Below are 22449 nucleotides of genomic sequence, written 5' to 3' on the forward strand. Positions count from 1 at the left end.
ATTTAAAAAGGGATATCAACCAGATTCCTTTTCCAATGGCTTCCTCAGGGTGTGAACAGTCTTTAGACATAGTTTCAAGCTTTTATTCTGAAAAATGAGCGGGATTTATCAAAACGCGTCAGTGGATAGACGGAGGTCCTTACATTAGTTCATGCGCTCGACACTGGTTGCTCGACATTTTCTTTCTCTCCAGTATTGAATAGTTTACCGTCCGGTTTAAATATTATCGATTATTGATGTTAAAAACAACCTGAGTATTGAATTAGTAAATACGTTTGACATGTTTCTACGAACTTTACGGATAGTTTTTGGAATTTTCGTCAAGCCTTGATGACCTGCCTAAGGCTGTGGAATACTGAACATAACGCGGCAAACAAATTGAGGTTTTTTGATATAAAAATAATCTTTATCGAACAAAAGGAACATTTATTGTGTAACTGGGAGTCTCGTGAGTACAAACATCCAAAGATCAAAGGTAAGCGATTAATTTTATTGCTTTTCTGGCTTTCGTGACCAATATACATTGCTGCTAGGTGTTCTTAATGTTTTGTCTAGTGATCGATAAACTCACAAACACTTGGATTGCTTTTGCTGTAAAGCATATTTTCAAAATCTGACACGACAGGTGGATTAACAACAAGCTAAGCTGTGTTTTGCTATATTGCACTTGTGATTTCATGAATAGAAATATTTTTAGCAATTTTTGGGGAATTTGGCGCTCTGCAATTCAGCGGTTGTTGATGAAAATGATCCCGCTAAAGGGATCCGTGCGTCAAGAAGTTCAGAACAATTTCTTAATCTTACTGCCTTGTTCAGGGGCAGAACAACAGATTTTTACCTTGTCAGCTCGGGGATTCAATCTTGCAAACTTTCTGTTACTAGTCCAACGCTCTAACCACTAGGCTACCTGTCACCCCTAAAATACATTTTTATTTATATAATATGCGTGCAGCTCTTACTCCTATACCCTCCTTTTTCTTGATCTCCTTATTGTTATTACAATTATGATCATCATTATAATAATAAGTCATGTTGTTATCATTAGTAGGCTTTGTATAGTATCCTTGTATAACCACCATCGAGCTGTAGGCCTAAGAGCGCATCCTGTTTAGTCTTAATACCGTAACTTACTTACATGCTGACCAAACCGCCTGCGTGCGCCACCGCGCGCATGTTGATTTTGTTCCCCCACACCAGACACGATCAGGACACACAGGCTGCTTTTGCAACAGCTAATGGGGATCGTAATAAAATACCAAACGCCGAACGAATTATATTAATTTGGGGACAGGTCGAAAAGCATTAAACATTTATGGCAATTTAGCTAGCTAGCTTGCTGTTGCTAGCTAATTTGTCCTGGGATATAGACATTGGGTTGTTATTTTACCTGAAATGCACAAGGTCCTCAACTCCGACAATTCCACAGATAAAACAGTAATTAGGTTCTCCTCCTTCCTTCAAGCTTCGTCTTCTTATTCATATTTTGGACTTAATATGGCGGTTGGCAACCAACATTACTACAACCTGCCGGAGTGTGGACCTAAGTTCATCTTTCAATCACCCACGTGGGTATATGCTTCTAAAAACTAATGAGATGGAAGGCGCCGGATTTGCAGCGCGTTGAGTGTCACAAATAGAACCGACTTCTATTTTAGCGCCTAGCCACGCAGACAGTCGCTGACGCCCGCGAGCAGTGTGGGTGCAATGATTGAATAACATGTATATTTTGCAACGCTCGCAGACTCTCTGGTACACTTATTTATTGTTGCGTACACTGTTTCAAATGGACAGAATAAAGTATAATATTGTAATCTAAAAGCAACGTTTGCACAAATATGCTCCTTTTTCTTGATCTGTAGTAGTTCCCACAACTAAGTCAAATGTCTTCCACACATCTGACTTCCCTTTTTCCTCCTGAGCAACCAGTAAACATTCAGTTTTCGACGTCCTCCACATCCATTTTGCAGGCGACATTACTGTGTTCGGAGTTTGTTATAACCAATTTTTTTACATGATGACAGGCTATAGCTCAGGCCATATTGGACACATGCCTGCGATGCTTACATGTTTCACGTAAAGAGAACAACGGTTGAGGGAATGTTTCTCCTAAAGTAATTTGAGGTTTCGGTAAAATAACTTTTCAGTCAGAAACATGAAAAACTAAATGGCTGGAATTATGTTGCAGCTTAGCAAAAAACACTGCTGTGGTGCCTTTTCGCTGCAGTAGGGAGGATAATTTTTTTAATACAGTGTGACCATCGGGCTCTTTGGAGTCATTTGTGTGTCTTAACTATTTAATCAAACAGTGTGGTTAAGTAGACAAGCTCAGTGCATATGTAGTTTATTTTATTCAAACACATAGGGTATGTCTGTCTATATATAGAAAAATAAGTTTAAAAATTTCGACCAATGGATTGGTTGAAAGAACAGGACGACTCTCGGATGACCAAGAACTTTTTTTGTCGGGGACAGCCCTAGCCCTTATACACTGTTCCAGGGAGTTCTGTTATGCTCATAAGCCATTGGGTTAAAACTTCATTATAACCCACCTGGATCTCTAAGAGGCTCTCCTCGTCCTTTGAGTTGTTCCTCTGGTCTAAGCCCTCCCCTCTGAGAAGAGCCTCCAGCGTGGTGCCCTGTGTGGGAATCACATCCTTGCCTGCGAGTCCTCCATCTGGATAAAGAGGAATAAACACACAAATAAATCAAACAAACCCGGGAGCCGCCCGTCACATCAATCAAAGTACAGTCGTTGCCAAAGGTTTTGAGAATGACACAAATATGATTTTTCACAAAGTCTGCTGCCTCAGTTTGTATGATGGCAATTTGCATATACTCCAGAATGTTATGAAGAGTGATCAGATGAATTGCAATTAATTGCAAAGTCCCCCTTTGCCACGCAAATGAACCGAATCCCCCCAAAAACATTTCCGCTGCATTTCAGCCCTGCCACAAAAGGACCAGCTGACATCATGTCAGTGATTCTCTCGTTAACACAGGTGTGAGTGTTGACGAGAACAAGGCTGGAGATCACTCTGTCATTCTGATTGAGTTCGAATAACAGACTGGAAGCTTCAAAAGGAGGGTGGTGCTTGGAATCATTGTTCTCCTCTGTCAACCATGGTTACCTGCAAGGAAACACGTGCCGTCATCATTGCTTTGCACAAAAAGGGCTTCACAGGCAAGGATATTGCTGCCAGTAAGATTACACGTAAATCAACCATTTATCAGATCATCAAGAACTTCAAGGAGAGCGGTTCAATTGTTGTGAAGAAGGATTCAGGGCGCCCAAGAAAGTCCAGCAAGCGCCAGGACCATCTCCTAAAGTTGATTCAGCTGTGGAATCGGGACACCACCAGTACAGAGCTTGCTCAGGAATGACAGCCAGCAGGTGTGAGTGCATCTGCACGCACAGTGAGGCGAAGACTTTTGGAGGATGGCCTGGTGTAAAGAAGGGCAGCAAAGAAGCCACTTCTCTCCAGGAAAAACATCAGGGACAGACTGATATTCTGCAAAAGGTACAGGGATTGGACTGCTGAGGACTGGGGTAAAGTCATTTTTTCTGATGAATCCCCTTTCCGATTGTTTGGGGCATCCGGAAAAAAGCTTGTCCTGAGAAGACAAGGTGAGCGCTACCATCAGTCCTGTGTCATGCCAACAGTAAAGCATCCGGAGACCATTCATCTGTGGGGTTGCTTCGCAGCCAAGGGAGTGGGCTCACTCACAATTTTGCCTAAGAACACAGCCATGAATAAAGAATGGTACCAACACATCCTCCGAGAGCAACTTCTCCCAACCATCCAGGAACAGTTTGGTGACGAACAATGCCTTTTCCAGCATGATGGAGCACCTTGCCATAAGGCAAAAGTGATAACTAAGTGGCTCGGGGAACAAAACATCGATATTTTGGGTCCATGGCCAGGAAACTCCCCAGACCTTAATCCCATTGAGAACGTGTGGTCAATCCTCAAAAGGCGGGTGGACAAACAAAAACCCACAAATTCAGACAAACTCTAAGCATTGATTATGCAAGAATGGGCTGCCATCAGTCAGGATGTGGCCCAGAAGTTAATTGACAGCATGCCAGGGCGGATTGCAGAGGTCTTGAAAAAGGGTCAACACTGCAAATATTGACTCTTTGCATCAACTTCATGTAATTGTCAAAAGCCTTTGACACTTATGAAATGCTTGTAATTATACTTCAGTATTCCATAGTAACATCTGACAAAAATATCTAGACACTGAAGCAGCAAACTTTGTGGAAATTAATATTTGTGTCATTCTCAAAACTTTTGGCCACAACTGTATAGCAGTAACTAAAGACACTGACAGGCAGCACCGCATTTAGTCTTTCCCGGGAACATACAAATTGCTTGATTTTTGAAAGCATCACTATAAACGCCAAATCCCTTCATTAGGGAGGTGAGATACTCTCTCTGTATAGCTTATGTTTCTATTCAGCTGATGAAAGATGGCTTAATCCAATGTGTACTGCCGTGTTTCAAAGGTAGGCTAATGTGGGCTTGCTATTTGGAGCATGCAAATAGGGACGACCTGCCCTTTTTTTTACACTCAATGCTAATGCAAAGCTGTAACTGTCAATAAATATAGGTACATTTGTGATTTGGGTGAACTGTCCCTTTAATGTAAATGTTCCATAGAGTTCTCTTCTTGTATTGTGATAGAGGTCAAAACAGTGTGGATGAGAGAAAAGACTAACATTGGCTGGTAGTCAGTCTAGCCTGGAGATCATACTCACACTTTCTTCATTGAAGGGTATTTCATTCAGCAGTAGCCTCATGATGTTAAGAGGACAGACTTCAAAGCCTCAACTTAATCTTTTTAATCATACCTTCAGACACTCATCTCACCAAGTGAAATCACCTAGCAGTCTCACTCCCTGAGCTGAATGCTAACATGCAGCAGTTGATGAGTGGTGAGGATCTAAGTAGATCGTGCATACCCCTGCCTGCCTCCCTCTTCTAACTACCATATGCTAGCAACTCTGAGGGCTCATCCACACCGGAGCCCCTAACCAGTGTCTGCACATGTTGACTTTCAACTCTCAGCGACTAGACAGCCCCTCCCCCCTGGGAGCTGCAGGCTAAAAATAGAGCAGGCAGCCTGCAGCAGGGAACCGATTCTGCATGCAGCCCAAGTTTCCCTCTATCACCGCCAGTCAGACAGCCAGCCAGCAAGCAGCACTAACTCCGGCTGGCTGCAGCGATAGCTACCTCTGCCCAGCTACAGGAGAAGGCACTCTCCCAGTGGAGTCTGGAGAAACCAGGCAGAGCCAGCTAGTGCCCCACTATTGGGCACAGATCACATTCACTGGTATGTTACACAGTGTAGGGCAGAGTGACTTAATGTGTGTTACACAGTGTTACTGTTCGAGCAGGGTGTCTTAGTGACAGGTAGAGAAGAGCAAAGTGAGGCTCAGTGAAAATATTACAATAGGAAGTGTGAGTGTAGGGCAGAGTGACTTAATGTGTGGGAGTGTAGGAATGAATGGGTAAAAATAAATAGAAGTGGGTGATAGAGTGAGCGAGTTTGTGAGAAAATGTTCAGGAACTTATGAAGAGTAGCGAAAAACTAAATTTTTCGTAACATTTATTAAATGCAGTCTGTTGTGATTCCTGTCCTTCTCCTCCCAGCTGAGCAGGCTAAAATTTGATTACATGTTCTAGTTCTCACAAAACAAGTTTACTCGTTCACTGAACGGAGCACTTCTCATTTGATAAAAAGTGACTAGCAGGCTGTTTGCTTTCCACACTGAAATTGAATGATGAGCTTTCAGTTAAATGATTCCAGATCATAAATAATAACAAGATAATAGAATGGGAGATGAACGCACTGGACTGACTGGTGATGAGACACAGCAGAGAGTTGCAGGAGTTTTGTGAGGGGAGGGGGGGGATTTCTATTACCTAGCTGGAGGCCACAGAGGCGCAGCGGAGGGTCCATGGAGGTGTGCAGCCGCCTCTTCTTCCTCCAGCAGCGGGCGGGGTATGTATACATCTGACCTGCAGCCACCCCTATAAAAACAGACAGGAACTGAAGAATACACCACACGGTTCTCACTCCCCCCCAGCCTGATACATAATGTGTTGCTTAGCGACCCTAAAAGAGTGAACTCAATATTCTTATGCAGTTGTATATATGAAGGGTTCTCGCTGGAGGCAACATAAACACTATTGGATATCCTTATATAGACATGTTTGTAGCTGTAGTGGCCAGAGGGACATATTTAGATACAGATGACATTACCCACTAAACCTCAACAAGTGAATGATAGTTTTAGTAAACCAGAGCGCCAGCCATCATGCTTTTCTATCTCTACCCACCAGGGCTGCGGTGGTGGCGCTCCATCCAGATGTAGCAGTTGTTCTGTGCCACGCCGGTCTGGGAGTCCAGGAAGGGCAGGCGCACGCTGCGCTCAGCACACAAGCGGGCATTGTAGCTGCGGCACTGCTCAATGGCATCCTTGTAGAACTGGTCACCCAACCTGCAGCAGGGAGACCATTCAGACCGGTCAACACCACTTGTGGTTGGCACTGACAGGCATTTGGTTATGCGGCTGGTAAAGATACTGAAAGAGGCCCAATGGCCAAATTAGTGGTTAACCAGACAATTCATTTTAGCCATGACTCACTGACCACCGTGGACTACTGGAAACATCACTACACACCATATATATATATATATATATATATATATATATATATATATATATATATATATACACACACACACACTCAGCAGGGGAAGATAGAAGTTTCCATGTGACTGTCACAAATTCCGCCATTGAGACTAGCTTACATAAACATAAACCTTACACATACAAACTATAAGATGGAGGAATGATGTGCATGGTAGGGATGGGCGCGGTCATTTGAATAGTAGTCCACACTTTTCACGCATGTAGCTTGTTATTGTCAGCCAATCAAAGCAGCACTACTGTCAGAGGCTCCATGTGTAGCAAGTAAAGTGGGTGATTTCTAGTCAATGGAAAATGGAATTACAAATATGGAATGAGAAGGAGAAAGCTACAATGATCAACCAACAGGTAGGCTTGTTGATTAATATGAATAGAGTTGTAGACAAGGACACAGGGAACAAATAAAAATATTAAATTAGCCTTGCTAGCTAGCAAGCAGGCTTACTAACTTAGCTGGCTAGTGTAGCTAGCTAGCGTCTTTACATCAATTAGATGCAGCCAAGACAGACACTACCTTATGAGATGATAACCTATCGCACCAACAAGTTTTTCTAACTTGTACGGGTCGGTCTGTCTACTTTCTCTAGCTCCCCCGCTCTCACTCGCTCTCCCCTTCCATGCCTGACACACCGCCACCTGCTCCTCTCGCGCCCCTCCCACACCCGTCTGTACTGAAACATCAAGCAGTGCACCACCTCTCCTGAGTCGCAGGAGCAAATCCCCATTGAAGTAAAAATCTCTATATATAAATAAAACATGTATTTCGACTGTCTGGATATACCCCCCAAAAAATTATATTAGAATAGTGAAAATCATTTCAAATGCCCATCCCTAGTGCATAGGGCTGTGACTGTCATGGAATTTTGGATGACAGTAATCGGCCAGTCAAATTACCACGGTCTCCATAATAACCGTTTGAATAGCATATATCTTTTTTTTTTTTAATAGACAGACATTTTTTCCCCCTCTGCATGTGCTACAATAATTTATATTTCTGTGTTCTGCTGCTGCACCTTACTTGCACCTTTGTGTGCTCATTTTCTGCAACACCTTGCTTGTGTCAGCAAGGAGCAACAAAGTTATCACATTGTTATTTGGTAACATGGACTCTTAACAGACTCAACCGATGGAATGCCCGGCCATCCCCGTGTCTTCAGTCAGCTGTTCGTATACGTAATTGTGCCAGCCCTAGATGTGCATAAAGGTTCTGATCAGACAGATTATAAACCATGTAAACCAGTGTTTTCCACTAGCGCCGGCAGTCGGCTATACAAACGATTACAGACCCATTTTCAGCCGGGTACTTTTACCATTTAACTAGGCTGCTAGTCAGACAAAATCTTACCGAGCCCGCTCTTGCTAGAACGAACAATTTGCATCTTCTGGTGACCTATTTATAGGACAACCACCTGTCAGTCAAAGTGAGCGATGACAGGAAAACACTGCTGGTTTGACAGTCTGCTGTCTGTCCCGCCTCTCAGTACCTGGGTGTGTGCGTGGTGGTTGCAGTCCAAAAATTTTACAAGGAGGGAAAGAGCATGAATTTGCACGTCCCATAATGTCGTAACGAAGACTCGAAATCCACTTAGCCTATTGTTTTCTGGCACATTAATTTATTTTCTTTCGCGTGCAGGGTCGGACATTAATGATGGCCCGTTGGTCCTGGGCCAGTAAAAACACGTGCTGGGCCAGTGGATCTCGTCAGTCACTGGCTCAAAAGGGCCAGCAACATTTTGGCGCTTTGCTGCATTCCAGTTCAACATTTACCTCCTCTATCGTAATCAACCACTGAAGACTGTATGCATAAATGTCATGCTATTTGTATTTGAGCAATATGATTAGCCGTTCATTCAAGCACAATCACGCTCGAGTTCCAACTTCGAGAGGTACATGAGTTGATGCCTTCACCAAGCACACGCAAGCTGTCCAAAGCAAAAATAAGTGCCCATCAATCTACTCGCTGAGCTTAGGGAAAGGGATTTAAAAGTAAACCTTCAACAGGTTTTTCGGGTTGTTCCCCCCCAAAAATTATTTTATTCTTTTGACCAATTGATTGATCGAAATGTTTTAACATGTATTTTTCCATAGATATTTATTTTACCTTTATTTAACTAGGCAAGTCAGTTAAGAACAAATTCTTATTTTCAATGATGGCCTAGGAACAGTGGGTTAACTGCCTTGTTCAGGGGCAGAACGACAGATTTGTACCTGGTCAGCTCGGGGATTTGAACTTAACCTTTCGTTTACTAGTCCAACGCTCTAACCACTATGTTACGCTGCCGCCCCATAAAGATAGACACACCCCATGTGCTTGAATAAAATCCAGTAAACGCACTGAGCTAGTCTGATGCTTTAAGCGCACTGTTCGATTAAATAATTAAGACACAAATGAGACAAAAACTACAAATGACAGGGAGTGCCTGTGTGACTTGTCTCGCTCTCCTCCCTGCTGCAGTGAACAGGCACCACAGCACAGCAAGTGTTTATCGCGCTGTCCGCCCTGAAGCTGCAACATAATTACAACCATTTTGTTTGACTGAAAAGTTGTTACCAAAATACCTAGTTTCTTTAAGAAAAACAATACCTACTCCCTCAACCCTTGCGTTACGTGAAACATTGCAAGCACGTGACCTACAGTGCACTCGGAAAGTATTCAGACCCTTTCCCCTTTTCCACATTTGTTTTGTTACAGCCTTATTCTAAAATAGATTAAATACATGTTTTCCCTCATCAATCTACACACAAAGCCCCAGAATCATTGGAGAAAACAGGTTTTTAGAATAAATTTAAAAGAAATCAGAAATACCTTATTTACATAAGTATTCAGACTCTTTGCTATGAGACTAGAGACAGGTGCATCCGGTTTCCATTGATCATCCTTGAGATGTTTCTACAACTTGGAGTCCACCGGTGGTAAATTCAATTGATTGGATATGATTTGGAAAGGCACACACTTGTCTATATAAGGTCCCACGGTTTTTGCTCTGACATGCACGGTCAACTAAGCCATGAGGTCGAAGGAATTGTCCGTAGAATTCCAAGACAGGATTATGTCAAGGCACAGATCTGGTGAAGGGTACCAAAAAATTTCTGTAGCATTGAAGAACACAGCGACCTCCATCATTCTTAAAATGGAAGAAGTTTGGAACCACTAAGACTCTTCCTAGAGCTGGCCGCCAGGGCCAACCTGAGCAATAGGGAGACAAGAGCATGGGCCAGCGAGGTGACCAAGAACCTGATGGTCAATCTGACAGAGCTCCAGAGTTCCACTATAGAGATGGGAAAACCTTCCAGAAGGATAACCATATCTGCAGTACTCCACCAATCAGGCCTTTAGGTTGGAGTGGCCAGACAGAAGCCACTCCACAGTAGAAAAGGTGCACAACAGCCCACTTGGAGTTTGCCAAAAGGCACCTAAAGGACTCTCAAACCATGAGAAACAAGATTCTCTGGTCTGATGAAACCAATATTGAACTCCTTGGCCTGAATGCCAAGCGTCAGGACTGGAGCAAACCAGGCACCACTCATCACCTGGCCAATACAATCCCTACGGTGAAGCATAGTGGTGGCAGCATCATGCTGTGGGAATGTTTTTCAGCGGCAGAGACTAGGAGACTAGTCAGGATCGAGGGAAAAATGAACAGAGCAAAGTACAGAGATCCTTGATGAAAACCTGCTCCAGAGCGCTCAGGACCTCAGACTGGGCCAAAGGTTCACCTTCTAACAGGACAACGACCCTAAGCACACAGCCAAGTCAATGTAGGAGTGATTTCGGGACAAGTCTCTGAATGTCCTTGAGTGGCCCAGCCAGAGCCCGGACCCGATCGAACATCTCTGGAGAGACCTGAATATAGCTGTGCAGCGATGCTCCCCATCCAACCTGACATAGCTTGAGAGGACCTGCAGAGAAGAACGGGAGAAACTCCCCAAATACAGGTGTGCCAAGCTTGCAGTGTCATACCCAAGAAGACTCGAGGCTATAATCGCTGCCAAAGGTGCTTCAAGAAAGTACTGAGTAAAGGGTCTGAATACTTATGTAAATGCAATATTTCCATTTTCTGTAATACATTTGCAAGCATTTCTAAAAACCTGTTTTTGCTTTGTCATTATGGGGTATCGTGTGTAGGTTGATGAGGGGGAAAATACTATTTAGTCAATTTTAGAATAATGCTGTAACGTAAATGTGGAAAACTGAAGGGGTCTGAATACTTTCCAGAATGCACTGTATATAGTATTTTCAAAGTGTTGACAATGGAGTAGTGAACAGCTGCTTTCTGTGTAGCAAAGCCAATGTTTAACACCTGTTTCATTCTTCAATCATACCTGTATTGCAGATAGCTGACAAAATGCCTCTTAAAAAGTAAGCTCCAAGCCTGTGTTAGTCAGCAGACACATACAGGATTCTTTAAAGGCTTAAATTTTTCTTTAAGATATGTTTATCCTGTGTTTTATATCATATTGTACCACAGCTGATGAAAGTAATACAAACCAGGTTTCCATCCCACCTTTTTATGCAAGTAAAGTACATCGGAGAAAGAAAATGTCATGAGACCTGACGGAAACAGAAACATTTTTGGTTCACTTTCAGAATGTCGACATAACAAAATACACTAGACAAGGTGTGATATTTTGGTGTCTGTAAAATTAATTATGCTACAAATGTGCAAATATTGATAAAATAACCATCATATCAAAGTAAACGTGGAGTCACGCGATGTTGTGTGGTCCTCCCACTACGACTCATCAGGAAAGCATGCAGTTTATTAGGCTACAAATGAAATAAATTAACTTCACAGGGTGGTGAAAGTACAAGGTGATTAGTTTGATGCTCCTTTCCAATAAATATTGAGGGCCTTATTCTGGTGACATGATAGTCGATACTTGGCTGCCGTTTGAAAAATAATCTTGCTCTTTTGTCCATAATAATAATCTCATCACGTAGATAGCGCTATTGGCTAAAGCGCACGTGCCAATACCAGATTGGGCAAACTCGCTATATAAACTCAATTTTTTTTGTGAGAAAACCATCAGGAGATTTCAAAATGTGATGGAAACTCATTTAAGTTATTTTTTATTCGGTACATGGGAATTTAAAGGCAAAAGGTATGTGCACAACGTCATCAAGCACAGCCTTTTATCTACAGTGTGGCAATTTGCTGGAAACATCTCTGGTGGGAAAACACGCATATTGTTTAAAAGCAGGTTTTAGAATATTCGCATGAAAATCTGTTGCCAATTGGATGGAAACCTAGTCTACAGTAAGTGTGAAAACATTTGATTAGTGCCATTTCCTTATAGTTGTTTGTTGAAAATACATTCAGAATGTAACAAAGGCCACCAAAATAGAGCTTGTTCTGGAAAAAAAAAAAAAATGGGTGGAGCCTGGTTGGCTACTTTTTCTATTTGACTGGCTACTCCATGTGCTTGTGGAAAACACTACAGGGTTGGTATCGGCTACATTCTGGAAGCATACTTCCACCTCTTCACCCTCTCTCCTGATCGGTCTGCATACAATCAGGGATGGAGGATTAAGGGCTGTCCCCTAGCAACCAGCAGAAATGCAAATGATGATTACAGTCAACCGTTAATCATGTTAATCACCAGGGTCAATCAAAGAATCAAACAAACACTATTCTCAGGATCTTTACTCACTGATTGGAGTGGCTCTACCATGGACAAACAATGTGACTTAGCTGAATATCGTCGTCCGTGTGATGCTTACATTGCTCTTTGCAGAGACCGAAGTGACTTTCATATAGCCTAGCGTCATGACCTTTGGGCTGCTGGGACGGTCACATGACATTCTACACAGTAGTGAGCTTTGGTTTCTATTTAGGGCGCTGAATCAATGAAGGGGATGATTGGGTTAGGCTAGGGCATCACAATAGGAATGTGTTCAAAGACTCATGACTAACGTATACAGATTTATAGACAGTACTATCATCATCAATGACCCTGTAGTTTGAGAAGCTTTTATCAATGCCGGTGATAGTTTGGCAGCCCCTTAGGATGTCAATGTTAATATTTGCTGTGAAAGGAGGAAATTTCACATTCAAACCTTCAGTCTCTGCCACATGCGGTAATTATCCTGCTTAATTAATCAAAGCAGAGCCTCTAGCACACAGACAGGTTTGATTATATCAAATGAGGATGAATATTGAATCTAAGACAGCAACATTTGCCTCTGCAAAGGTCTACCTAGTTGGGCCTGCCACTGGCAGACAGCTTCTTGAACATGGCAACAACACATATAGCTGTAATTAATTTTCACCACATGTTCTCAATTACAATACCCACAGGCAGCCATTTTGATAAGACAAACACTTAATGGAGGCGCTTTAGTCGCAGCTCTCCCAGCCTTGATCAGAGAAGAGACATGCTTAGGCCGAGCAAAAAAGCCAAAATCTGCCTTCTCTCCTTATCCTACGACCCTATCCTCTTTCTCCCTAATTCCCTGATTAGACAGCTTCCAGCAAATAAACAGACATGCTTGGAATGTTGTCCCTCACATAAAGGAAGGCTCCGCAGTTCGAGAAAGCCACAGTGTTTGAGGATTCTGGGAAAGAGCCTGCGTGTGTGGTTGTGAAGAGTAAACAGTCCCAGGTACACAAGGCAAGGAGAGCGCATGAGAGAGCGTAAGAGAAGTCACGAGAGAGAGAGAATGAAGCTTAAAGACTAACCTAACCATCAGATAGGATGGCATCTTGGAAAAATCATCATGTTATAAACTAACAAAGTCAGTGAGTAGTGATTGGCATTATTAATGTTATTCTAGGCCTTGTGGAAATGTCAGAGCAGTGAGATCACACGTGCATTCAAAGGTTATAAACCTGGCCTCAAATTTTATTAGTCACATGCTTCGTATACATGTGTAGACTAACAGTGAAATGCTTACTTAGGGGCCCTTCCCAATAATGCAGTGAAAGAAAAGTAATATTACATAATAATAAAAGTAATAAATACACAATCAGTAATGATAAATTGTCTATATAGACAATGGGTATCAGTACCGAGTAGTGTTGTCAGAATACCAGAATTTTGACTTCGATACTGATACCAGGTTTAGTATCACGATTCTCGATACCATCACAATACTCGATACCAAATCGATACCACTGCAAAAAAAGGCATATTAACCAAAGTCACAAAATGGCACTTGATCCAGACAGATAAAGTCAGCTACTGCTCAATTGTAGGGGCATTTTATGAGTTTAATATCATTATATTTGAAAAATATTTACATCAACATTTTTCAGAGACAGCCAAGTATGCATTAATGAATGAATTATACAATCAATTTTTGTTTGTTTTAATCAATCTAACGACATAACAGTAATAATTGATTTGAATAGTAAATCTCTATTGATAAATTGGATAAATCAAGATGTAGCCTAGGCCTATTCATGCATAGACTTATAGACCTTGTTTTTCCGATTTAATTGGGATACAGATGACAAACCTTTACATATGCACAATTGAGAGCATCCTGTCGGGCTGTATCACTGCCTGGTACGGCAACCGTGCCACCCGCAAACGCAGAGCTCTCCAGAGGGTGGTGCAGTCTGCCTAACGCATCACCGGGGGCAAACTACCTGCCCTCCAGGACACCTACAGCATCCGATGTAACAGGAAGGCCAAAAAGATCAAAGGACAACATCCACCCGAGCCACTGCCTGTTCACCCACACCTCCAAGACGACCACTGCCTTGCTAAAGAAGCTGAGGGTAAAGGTGATGGACTGGCCAAGCATGTCTCCAGACCTAAACCCTATTGAGCATCTGTGGGGCATCCTCAAACGTAAGGTGAAGGAGTGCAAGGTCTCTAACATCCACCAGCTCCGTGATGTCGTCATGGAGGAGTGGAAGAGGACTCCAGTGGAAACCTGTGAAGCTCTGGTGAACTCCATGCCCAAGAGGGTTAAGGCAGTGCTGGAAAATGATGGTGGCCACACAAAATATTGACACTTTGGGCCCAATTTTGACATTTTCACTTAGGGGTGTACTCACTTTTGTTTACCAGCGGTTTAGACATTAATGGCTGTGTGTTGAGTTATTTTGAGGGGACAGCAAATGTACACTGTTATACAAGCTGTAGACTCACTACTTTACATTGTAGCAAAGTGTCATTTCTTCAGTGTTGTCACATGAAAAGATATAGTCAAATATTTACAAAAATGTGAGGGGTGTACTCACTTTTGTGATATATATATATATATATATATATACTATAAATAAATAAATTAATAAAATAATTTTAAAAATCGGCATCGGCTTTTTTTGGTGCTCCAATAATCGGTATCGAAAAATCAGAATCGGTCGACCTCTAGTAGAATTGTTAATGTTGTAAATGACTATAGTAGCTAGAAACAGCAGATTTTTACTGGAATATCTACATAGGTGTACAGAGGCACATTATCAGCAACCATCACTCCTGTGTTCCAATGGCACGTTGTGTTAGCTAATCCAAGTTTATCATTTTAAAAGGCTAATTGATCATTAGAAAACCCTTTTGCAATAATGTTAGCACAGCTGAAAACTGTTGTTCTGATTAAAGAAGCAATAAAACTGGCCTTCTTTAGACGATTTGAGTATCTGGAGCATCAGCATTTGTGGGTTCGATTACAGACTCAAAATGGCCAGAAACAAAGGACTTTCTTCTGAAACTCGACAGTCTATTCTTGTTCTGAGAAATGAAGGCTATTCCATACGAGAAATTGCCAAGAAACTGAAGATCCCGTACAACGCTGTGTACTACTCCCGTCACGGAACAACGCAAACTGTCTCTAACCAGAATAGAACGAGTGTGAGGCCCCGGTGCACAACTGAGCAAGAGGACAAGTACATTAGAGTGTCTAGTTTGAGAAACAGACGCCTCACAAGTCCTCAACTGGCAGCTTCATTAAATAGTACCCGCAAAACACCAGTCTCAACGTCAACAGTGAAGATGTGACTCCGGGATGCTGGCCTTAACAGTTTCAACATTCCTAAATGCTTTATCACATTATTTAAGTGTGTTAACTTCTGTGCGGCATGAGTGGGGAGCTGACGTGATGCAGCCCAGACTCCCAGTGAAGGCTAAGAGGAGCAGGCACAGTGCTTTTGCTCTATAAGGGGGACATCAGCAGCACTGATAGTTGATCCGTGAGACACATTTGACAGAAGTACCGAAAGTACAAAAATGTATGTTCTAGTATCGACTAGATTTAAAGAACTATTTAGCAGTCTCATGGCTTGGGGGTAGAAGCTGTTCAGGGTCCTGTTGGTTCCAGACCTGGTGCATTGGTAATGCTTGCTGTGCAGTAGTAGAGAGAACAGTCTGACTTGGGTGGCTAGAGGCTTTGACAATTTTAGGGTCTTCCTCTGACACCGCCTGGTGTAGAGGTCCTGGATGGCAGGGAACTCGGCCCCAGTGATCTACTGAGTTGTACGCACAACCCTATGTAGCGCCTTGAGGTCGGATGACAAGCAGTTGCCATACCAAGCGCTGATGCAGCCAGTCAAGATGCTCTCAATGGTGCAGCTGTATAACTTTGAGGATCTGAGGGCCCGTCCCATACCAAATCTTGTCAGCCTCCTGAAGGTGGAAGAGGCGTTGTCATGCTCACTTTATGACTGTGTTGGTGTGTGTGGACCATGATAGATCCTTAGTGATGTTTACACAGGAACTTGAAGCTCTAAATCCACTCCTCTACAGCCCCGTTGATTTGAATGGGGGCGTGCTCGACCTTCCGTTTCCTGTAGTCTACGATCATCTTCTTTGTTTTGCTGACGTTGAGTGAGAGGTTGTTGTCCTGGCACCACACTGCCAGGTCTCTGACCTCCTCCCTATGGGTTGTCTGATAGTCATCAGTGATCAGGCCTACCACTGTCGTGGGTGAACAGGGAGTACAGGAGGAGACTAAGCACGCACCCGAGGGGTCCCCGTATTGAGGGTCAGTGTGGCGGATGTGTTGATGTCTACCCTCAACACCTGGGGGGCAGTCCATCAGGAAGTCCAGGATCCAGTTGCAGAGGGAGGTGTTTAATCCCAGGGTTCTTAGCTTAGTGATGAGCTTGGAGGGCACTATGGTGTTAAACAGTGAGTTGTAGTCAATGAACAGCATTCTCACATAAGTGTTCCTCTTGTCCAGGTAGGAAAGGGCAGTGTGGACTGCAATAGAGATTGCGTCATATGTGGATCTGTTGGGGCGGTATGTGATTTGGAGTGGGTCCAGGGTGTCTGGGATGATGGTGTTGATGTGAGCCATGACCAGCCTTTCAAAACATTTCTAGGCTACGAGGTGATAGTCATTTAGACAGCTTACCACTGCGTTCTTGGGCACAGGCACTATGGTGGTCTGCTTGAAACATGTAGTAATTACAGACTGGGTCCGGGAGAGATTGAAAATGTCAGTCTAGACAGTTGCTAGCTGTTCAGCACGTGCTCCAAGTATGCGTCCTGGTAATTAGTCTGGCCTTGTGGCTTTGTGAATGCTAATCTGTTTAAAAGGTCTTACTCACATCGGCTACGGAGAACATGAACAGACAGTCGTATGGAACAGCTGGTGCTCTCACGCATGGTTCAATGTTGCTTGCCTCGAAGCCAGAATAGAAGGCATTTAGCTCATTTGGTAGGCTCACGGCTGGGTTTTCATTTGAAATCAGTTGTAGAGGATGGTCAAATTAACACATCTGCAATAAGAATACACATGGACCTCTTCACTGGCCAGAGAACAAAGGAAAGGGGAAGCACTCCCAGCAGTCGTCCTTCCCTTCTTCTGCTCATCTTACAACTCTAGTCTACATCAAAGCTCCTCCCATCAGCAACAAGGGTACTCAGACATCTGCCAGAGACATGGACACAGCTAAGTTCTGACGAAGAGTGATGATGACAAAGACTTAGCCAAAGAACTTCTCCATTGGAGGACAATACACTGCATGAAAAAGTGGAACAAACAATTATTTCCTCAAGCAAACTGCATAAACAGACTGAAAATAACATGGCTAAATGTGTTGAGATGTGTGTAATGATTTTTTTTTTTTTAATGTGTGTGCTTTTCTGACAATTAACAGCCATTACCCTTACACCCAAACAGTATACGGTTTGATATCTGTGCGATCAGTCTTCAAACAGGCAGTGGAAGACATTAGTGTACAAAGGATCCTCTATTTACAGTTGAAGTCGGAAGTTTACATACACCATAGCCAAACACATTTAAACTCAGTTTCACAATTCCTGACATTTAATCCTAGTAAAAAATTCCCTGTCTTAGGTCAGTTAGGATCACCACTTTATTTTAAGAATGAAAAATGTCAGAATAATGATTGAGAGAATTATTTATTTCAGCTTTGATTTCTTTCATCACATTCCCAGTGGGTCAGAAGTTTACATACACTCAATTAGTATTTGGTAGCATTGCCTTTAAATTGTTTAACTTGCGTCAAACGTTTTGGGTAGCCTTCCACAATAAGTTGGGTGAATTTTGGCCCATTCCTCCTGACAGAGCTGGTGTAACTGAGTCAGGTTTGTAGGCCTCCTTGCTCGCACACGCTTTTTCAGTTCTGCCCACAAATTTTCTATAGGATTGAGGTCAGGGCTTTGTGATGGCCACTCCAATACCTTGACTTTGTTGTGCTTAAGCCATTTTGCCACAACTTTGGAAGTATGCTTGGGGTTATTGTCCATTTGGAAGATCCATTTGCGACCATGCTTTAACTTCCTGACTGATGTCTTGAGATGTTGCTTCAATATATCCACACATTTTTCCATCCTCATGATGCCATCTATTTTGTGAAGTGCACCAGTCCCTCCTGCAGCAAAGCACCCCCACAAGATGATGCTGCCACTCCCGTGCTTCACGGTTGGGATGGTGTTCTTCAGCTTGCAAGCATCCTCCCTTTTCCTCCAAACATAACGATGGTCATTATGGCCAAACAGTTCTATTTTTGTTTCATAAGACCAGAGGACATTTCTCCAAAAAGTACGATCTTTGTCCCCAAGTGCAGTTGTAAACCATAGTCTGGCTTTTTTATGCGGTTTTGGAGCAGTGGCTTCTTCCTTGCTGAGCGGCCTGTCAGGTTATGTCGATATAGGACTCGTTTTACTGTGGATATAGATACTTTGTACCTGTTTCCTCCAGCATCTACACAAGGTCCTTTGCTGTTCTGGGATTGATTTGCACTTTTTCCACCAAAGTACATTCATCTCTAGGAGACAGAAGGCGTCTCCTTCCTGAGCGGTATGACGGTTGTGTGGTCCCATGGTGTTTATACTTGTGTACTATTACTTGTAGATATGAACCTGGTACCTTCAGGCATTTGGAAATTGCTCCCAAGGATGAACCAGACTTGTGGAGGTCTTGGCTGATTTCTTTTGATTTTCTCATGATGTCATGCAAAGAGGCACTGAGTTTGAAGGTGGGCCTGGAAATACATCCACAGGTACACCTCCAATTGACTCAAATTATGTCAATTAGCCTATCAGAAGCTTCTAAAGCCACAACATAATTTTCTGGAATTTTCCAAGCTGTTTAAAGGCACAGTCAACTTAGTGTATGTAAACTTCTGACACACTGTAATTGTGATACAGTGAATTATAAGTGAAATAATCTGTCTGTAAACAATTGTTGGAAAAATTACTTGTGTCATGCACAAAGTAGCTGTCCTAACCGACTTGCCAAAACTATAGTTTGTTAACAAGAAATTTGTGGAGTGGTTGAAAAACTAGTTTTAATGACTCCAAACTAAGTGTATGTAAACTTCCGACTTCAACTGTATGTGAACAATTGATTAACGCATGACCTGGCATAAGTCACAGAACATTGCAGGCAATGAATGGGGGCTGACCCAGCCCCAGGAACTATCCCCTCAACCCGAGCTCTCCTGACAGGGAGCCTCACCTCTGAATGTGTGAACACCAATCCTTGTGTTCGGACAGCGACCAGCCGTATGGTTGCTGTCATTTATGAACCACCAAGGACTACCACGCGCAGGGACCTTGAGATACTGGACTATTGAAATGGTTTGGTCTGGACTCTACACCATGGAGAGTTCGCTGAAGACCGTTGGTTCCAGACAGGATATACTTAAGAGTATCCAGATCAATCTCAGCAATCTTTTCTCCGATTTGAATGCGAGCGTGCAACCTATTACTTTTATGATTAATAGCTATACTTATCATATATAATCCCTGCCTAGTTTCGTTCTGAAATATCAATAATAACTGTGTGATTTATTCTCTTTAGTACATAATTTTGCCATCACAATCTTGATTATTCATTCATCCTGTACATTCATTGCTTTACCCTGGTTATTTCTAAATAAAATCTCCTTTGTTTTTGTAAAATATATGTCTCCAAGAATGCATTGCCTTAGTTACAATTATTTTATAATTTCTTGCTAACTTATAGCAAGTGGTACCGTTAATAATTTCACAGTAATAAGCGTACACACTACCTTACGCCATGATAGTTTGCAATCCCTGCCACATCCAATGAGCGTCAGAGCTGGAGTAGTAGGATTCGATCCTAGTCCAGGTCGTAGCGGAATTTCTTATAAGCGTTTAGACTACAGTCCTACTTCTTAAAAAGCGGCAGCTCTCGTCTTTAGCTCAGTGCAGATGTTGCATGTAATCCATGGCTTCTGGTTGGGATATGTACTGGAGGTCGACCGATTAATCGGCTTGGCCAATTAATTAGGGACGATTTCAAGTTTTCATAACAAATCGGTGATCGGCATTTTTGGATGCCGATTATATTGCATTCCAACGAGGAAACTGCATGGCAGGCTGATCACCTGTTATGTGAGTGCAGCAAGGAGCCAAGGTAAGTTGCTAGCTAGCATTAAACTTATCTTGTAAAAAACAACCAATCTTCACATAATCACTTAACTACACATGGTTGATGATATTACTAGGTTAACTAGCTTGTCCTGCGTTGCATATAATCAATGTGGTGCCTGTTAATTTATCATCGAATCACAGCCTACTTCGCCAAACGGGTGATGATTTAACAAAAGCCCATTCGCGAAAAAGCACAATCGTTGCACGAATGTACCTAACCATAAACAATGCATTTCTTAAAATCAAAACACAGAAGTAACATTTTTTTAAACCTGCATATTTAATTAAAAGAAATTCATGTTAGCAGGCAATATTATCTAGGGAAATTGTGTCACTTCTCTTGCGTTCATTGCACGCAGAGTCAGGATATATGCAACAGTTTGGGCCGCCTGGCTCGTTGCGAACTAATTTGCCAGAATTCTACATAATTATGACATAACATTGAAGGTTGTGCAATGTAACAGCAATATTTAGACTTAGGGTTGCCACCCGTTCGATAAAATACAGAACGGTTACGTATTTCACTGAAAGAATAAACATTTTGTTTTTGAAATGATCGTTTCCGGATTTGGCCATATTAATGACCTAAGGCTCGTATTTCTGTGTTTATTATATTATATTTAAGTATATGATTTGATATTTGATAAGAGCCGTCTGACTGAGCAGTGGTAGGCAGCAGCAGGCTCGTAAGCATTCATTCAAACTTTACTGCGTTTGCCAGCAGCTCTCAGCAATACTTGATGCACTGCGCTGTTTATGACTTCAAGTCTATCAACTCCTGAGATTAGGCTGGCAATACTAAAGTGCCTATTTGAACATCCAAGTCAAAGGTATATGAAATACAAATAGTAGAGAGAAATAGTCGACGCATCATAATTCCTATAGTAACTACAACTTAAAACTTAACTGGGAATATTGAAGAACAGGGAATATTTAACCACCAGCTTTCATATGTTCTGAGCAAAGAACTTAAACGTTACATGGCACATATTGCACTTATACTTTCTTCTCCAACACTGTGTTTTTGCATTATTTAAACCAAATTGAGCATGTTTCATTATTTATTTGAGACTAAATAGATTTTATTTATGTATTATAATATGTTAAAATAAAAGTGTTCATTGTTCATTCAGTATTGTTGTAATTGTCATTATTACAAATATATATATAAAAATCAGCCGATTAAATCGTTATCAGCTTTTTTTGGTCCTCCAATAAATTGGTATCGGTGTTGAAAAATCATAATCGGTCGACCTCTAATATGTACGTAGGCATCGGTGAAATAACCAAAATATATCACGGTATTTAAAAATATTAAATAATAATAACAATTTACAGTATGATGGAATTTTTAAGTTCTAAATTTGCGGCATGATTTGTGCGTGACCCTAGGGTAAAAACACATACATTCGAAGTGATTTCAATGGCTTTCTCCATTCTGATTGTTTTCTACTGTTCAATTCAACCAAAAATAATTTTCTGCATTTCCTGCACTCAATTGAGATAATTTCCACACTGCCACGTAGGGCTGCACGATACAGGCAAACAATCTAGGCCATATTTTTAACCAAATGTTGCAATTGAGATTTGACTTGCGATTTAGAGCAAAACACTTGGGTGAACTGTTGGAATCATGGAAATAGAATGATTATTCTAATTCTATAGTTAGAATATAATAGTGGCCACTTTGAATACAGTGTTTTACATTACAACGAATGAAAATGCCAGGGAGGAATTATTGTGACAGAGTAGGCACCAAAGTGTTGGTAAGTGTTTCCTAGGGGACCCTATAATCTTTGGCTATATTAAATGTTGTTTTCTCTTAGCTACTTCATATAGCTAACACATTAATCCTTTTTTATTTTACCTTTATTTAACCAGGTAGGCCAGTTGAGAACAATTTGCATATTCCT

General features: G+C 41.9%; 1 protein-coding gene across 2 annotated transcripts in view; it reads right to left on the reverse strand.

The window, feature by feature from the left end:
* Positions 1–22449, reverse strand: part of LOC120023450 (zinc finger protein DPF3-like) — a 37137-nt gene that overhangs the window by 9842 nt on the left and 4846 nt on the right. For both annotated transcript variants that reach the window (XM_038967471.1, XM_038967470.1), the window contains exons 2-4: positions 6345–6505; positions 5928–6035; positions 2550–2674 (exon numbers count right to left, since the gene is read on the reverse strand). In XM_038967471.1, coding sequence (XP_038823399.1) covers positions 2550–2674; positions 5928–6035; positions 6345–6505 — 394 coding nt within the window. The remainder of the gene's footprint in view (positions 1–2549; positions 2675–5927; positions 6036–6344; positions 6506–22449) is intronic.

The sequence above is a fragment of the Salvelinus namaycush genome, chromosome 28 (assembly GCF_016432855.1).
Source record: "Salvelinus namaycush isolate Seneca chromosome 28, SaNama_1.0, whole genome shotgun sequence".
Lineage (NCBI taxonomy): Eukaryota > Metazoa > Chordata > Actinopteri > Salmoniformes > Salmonidae > Salvelinus > Salvelinus namaycush.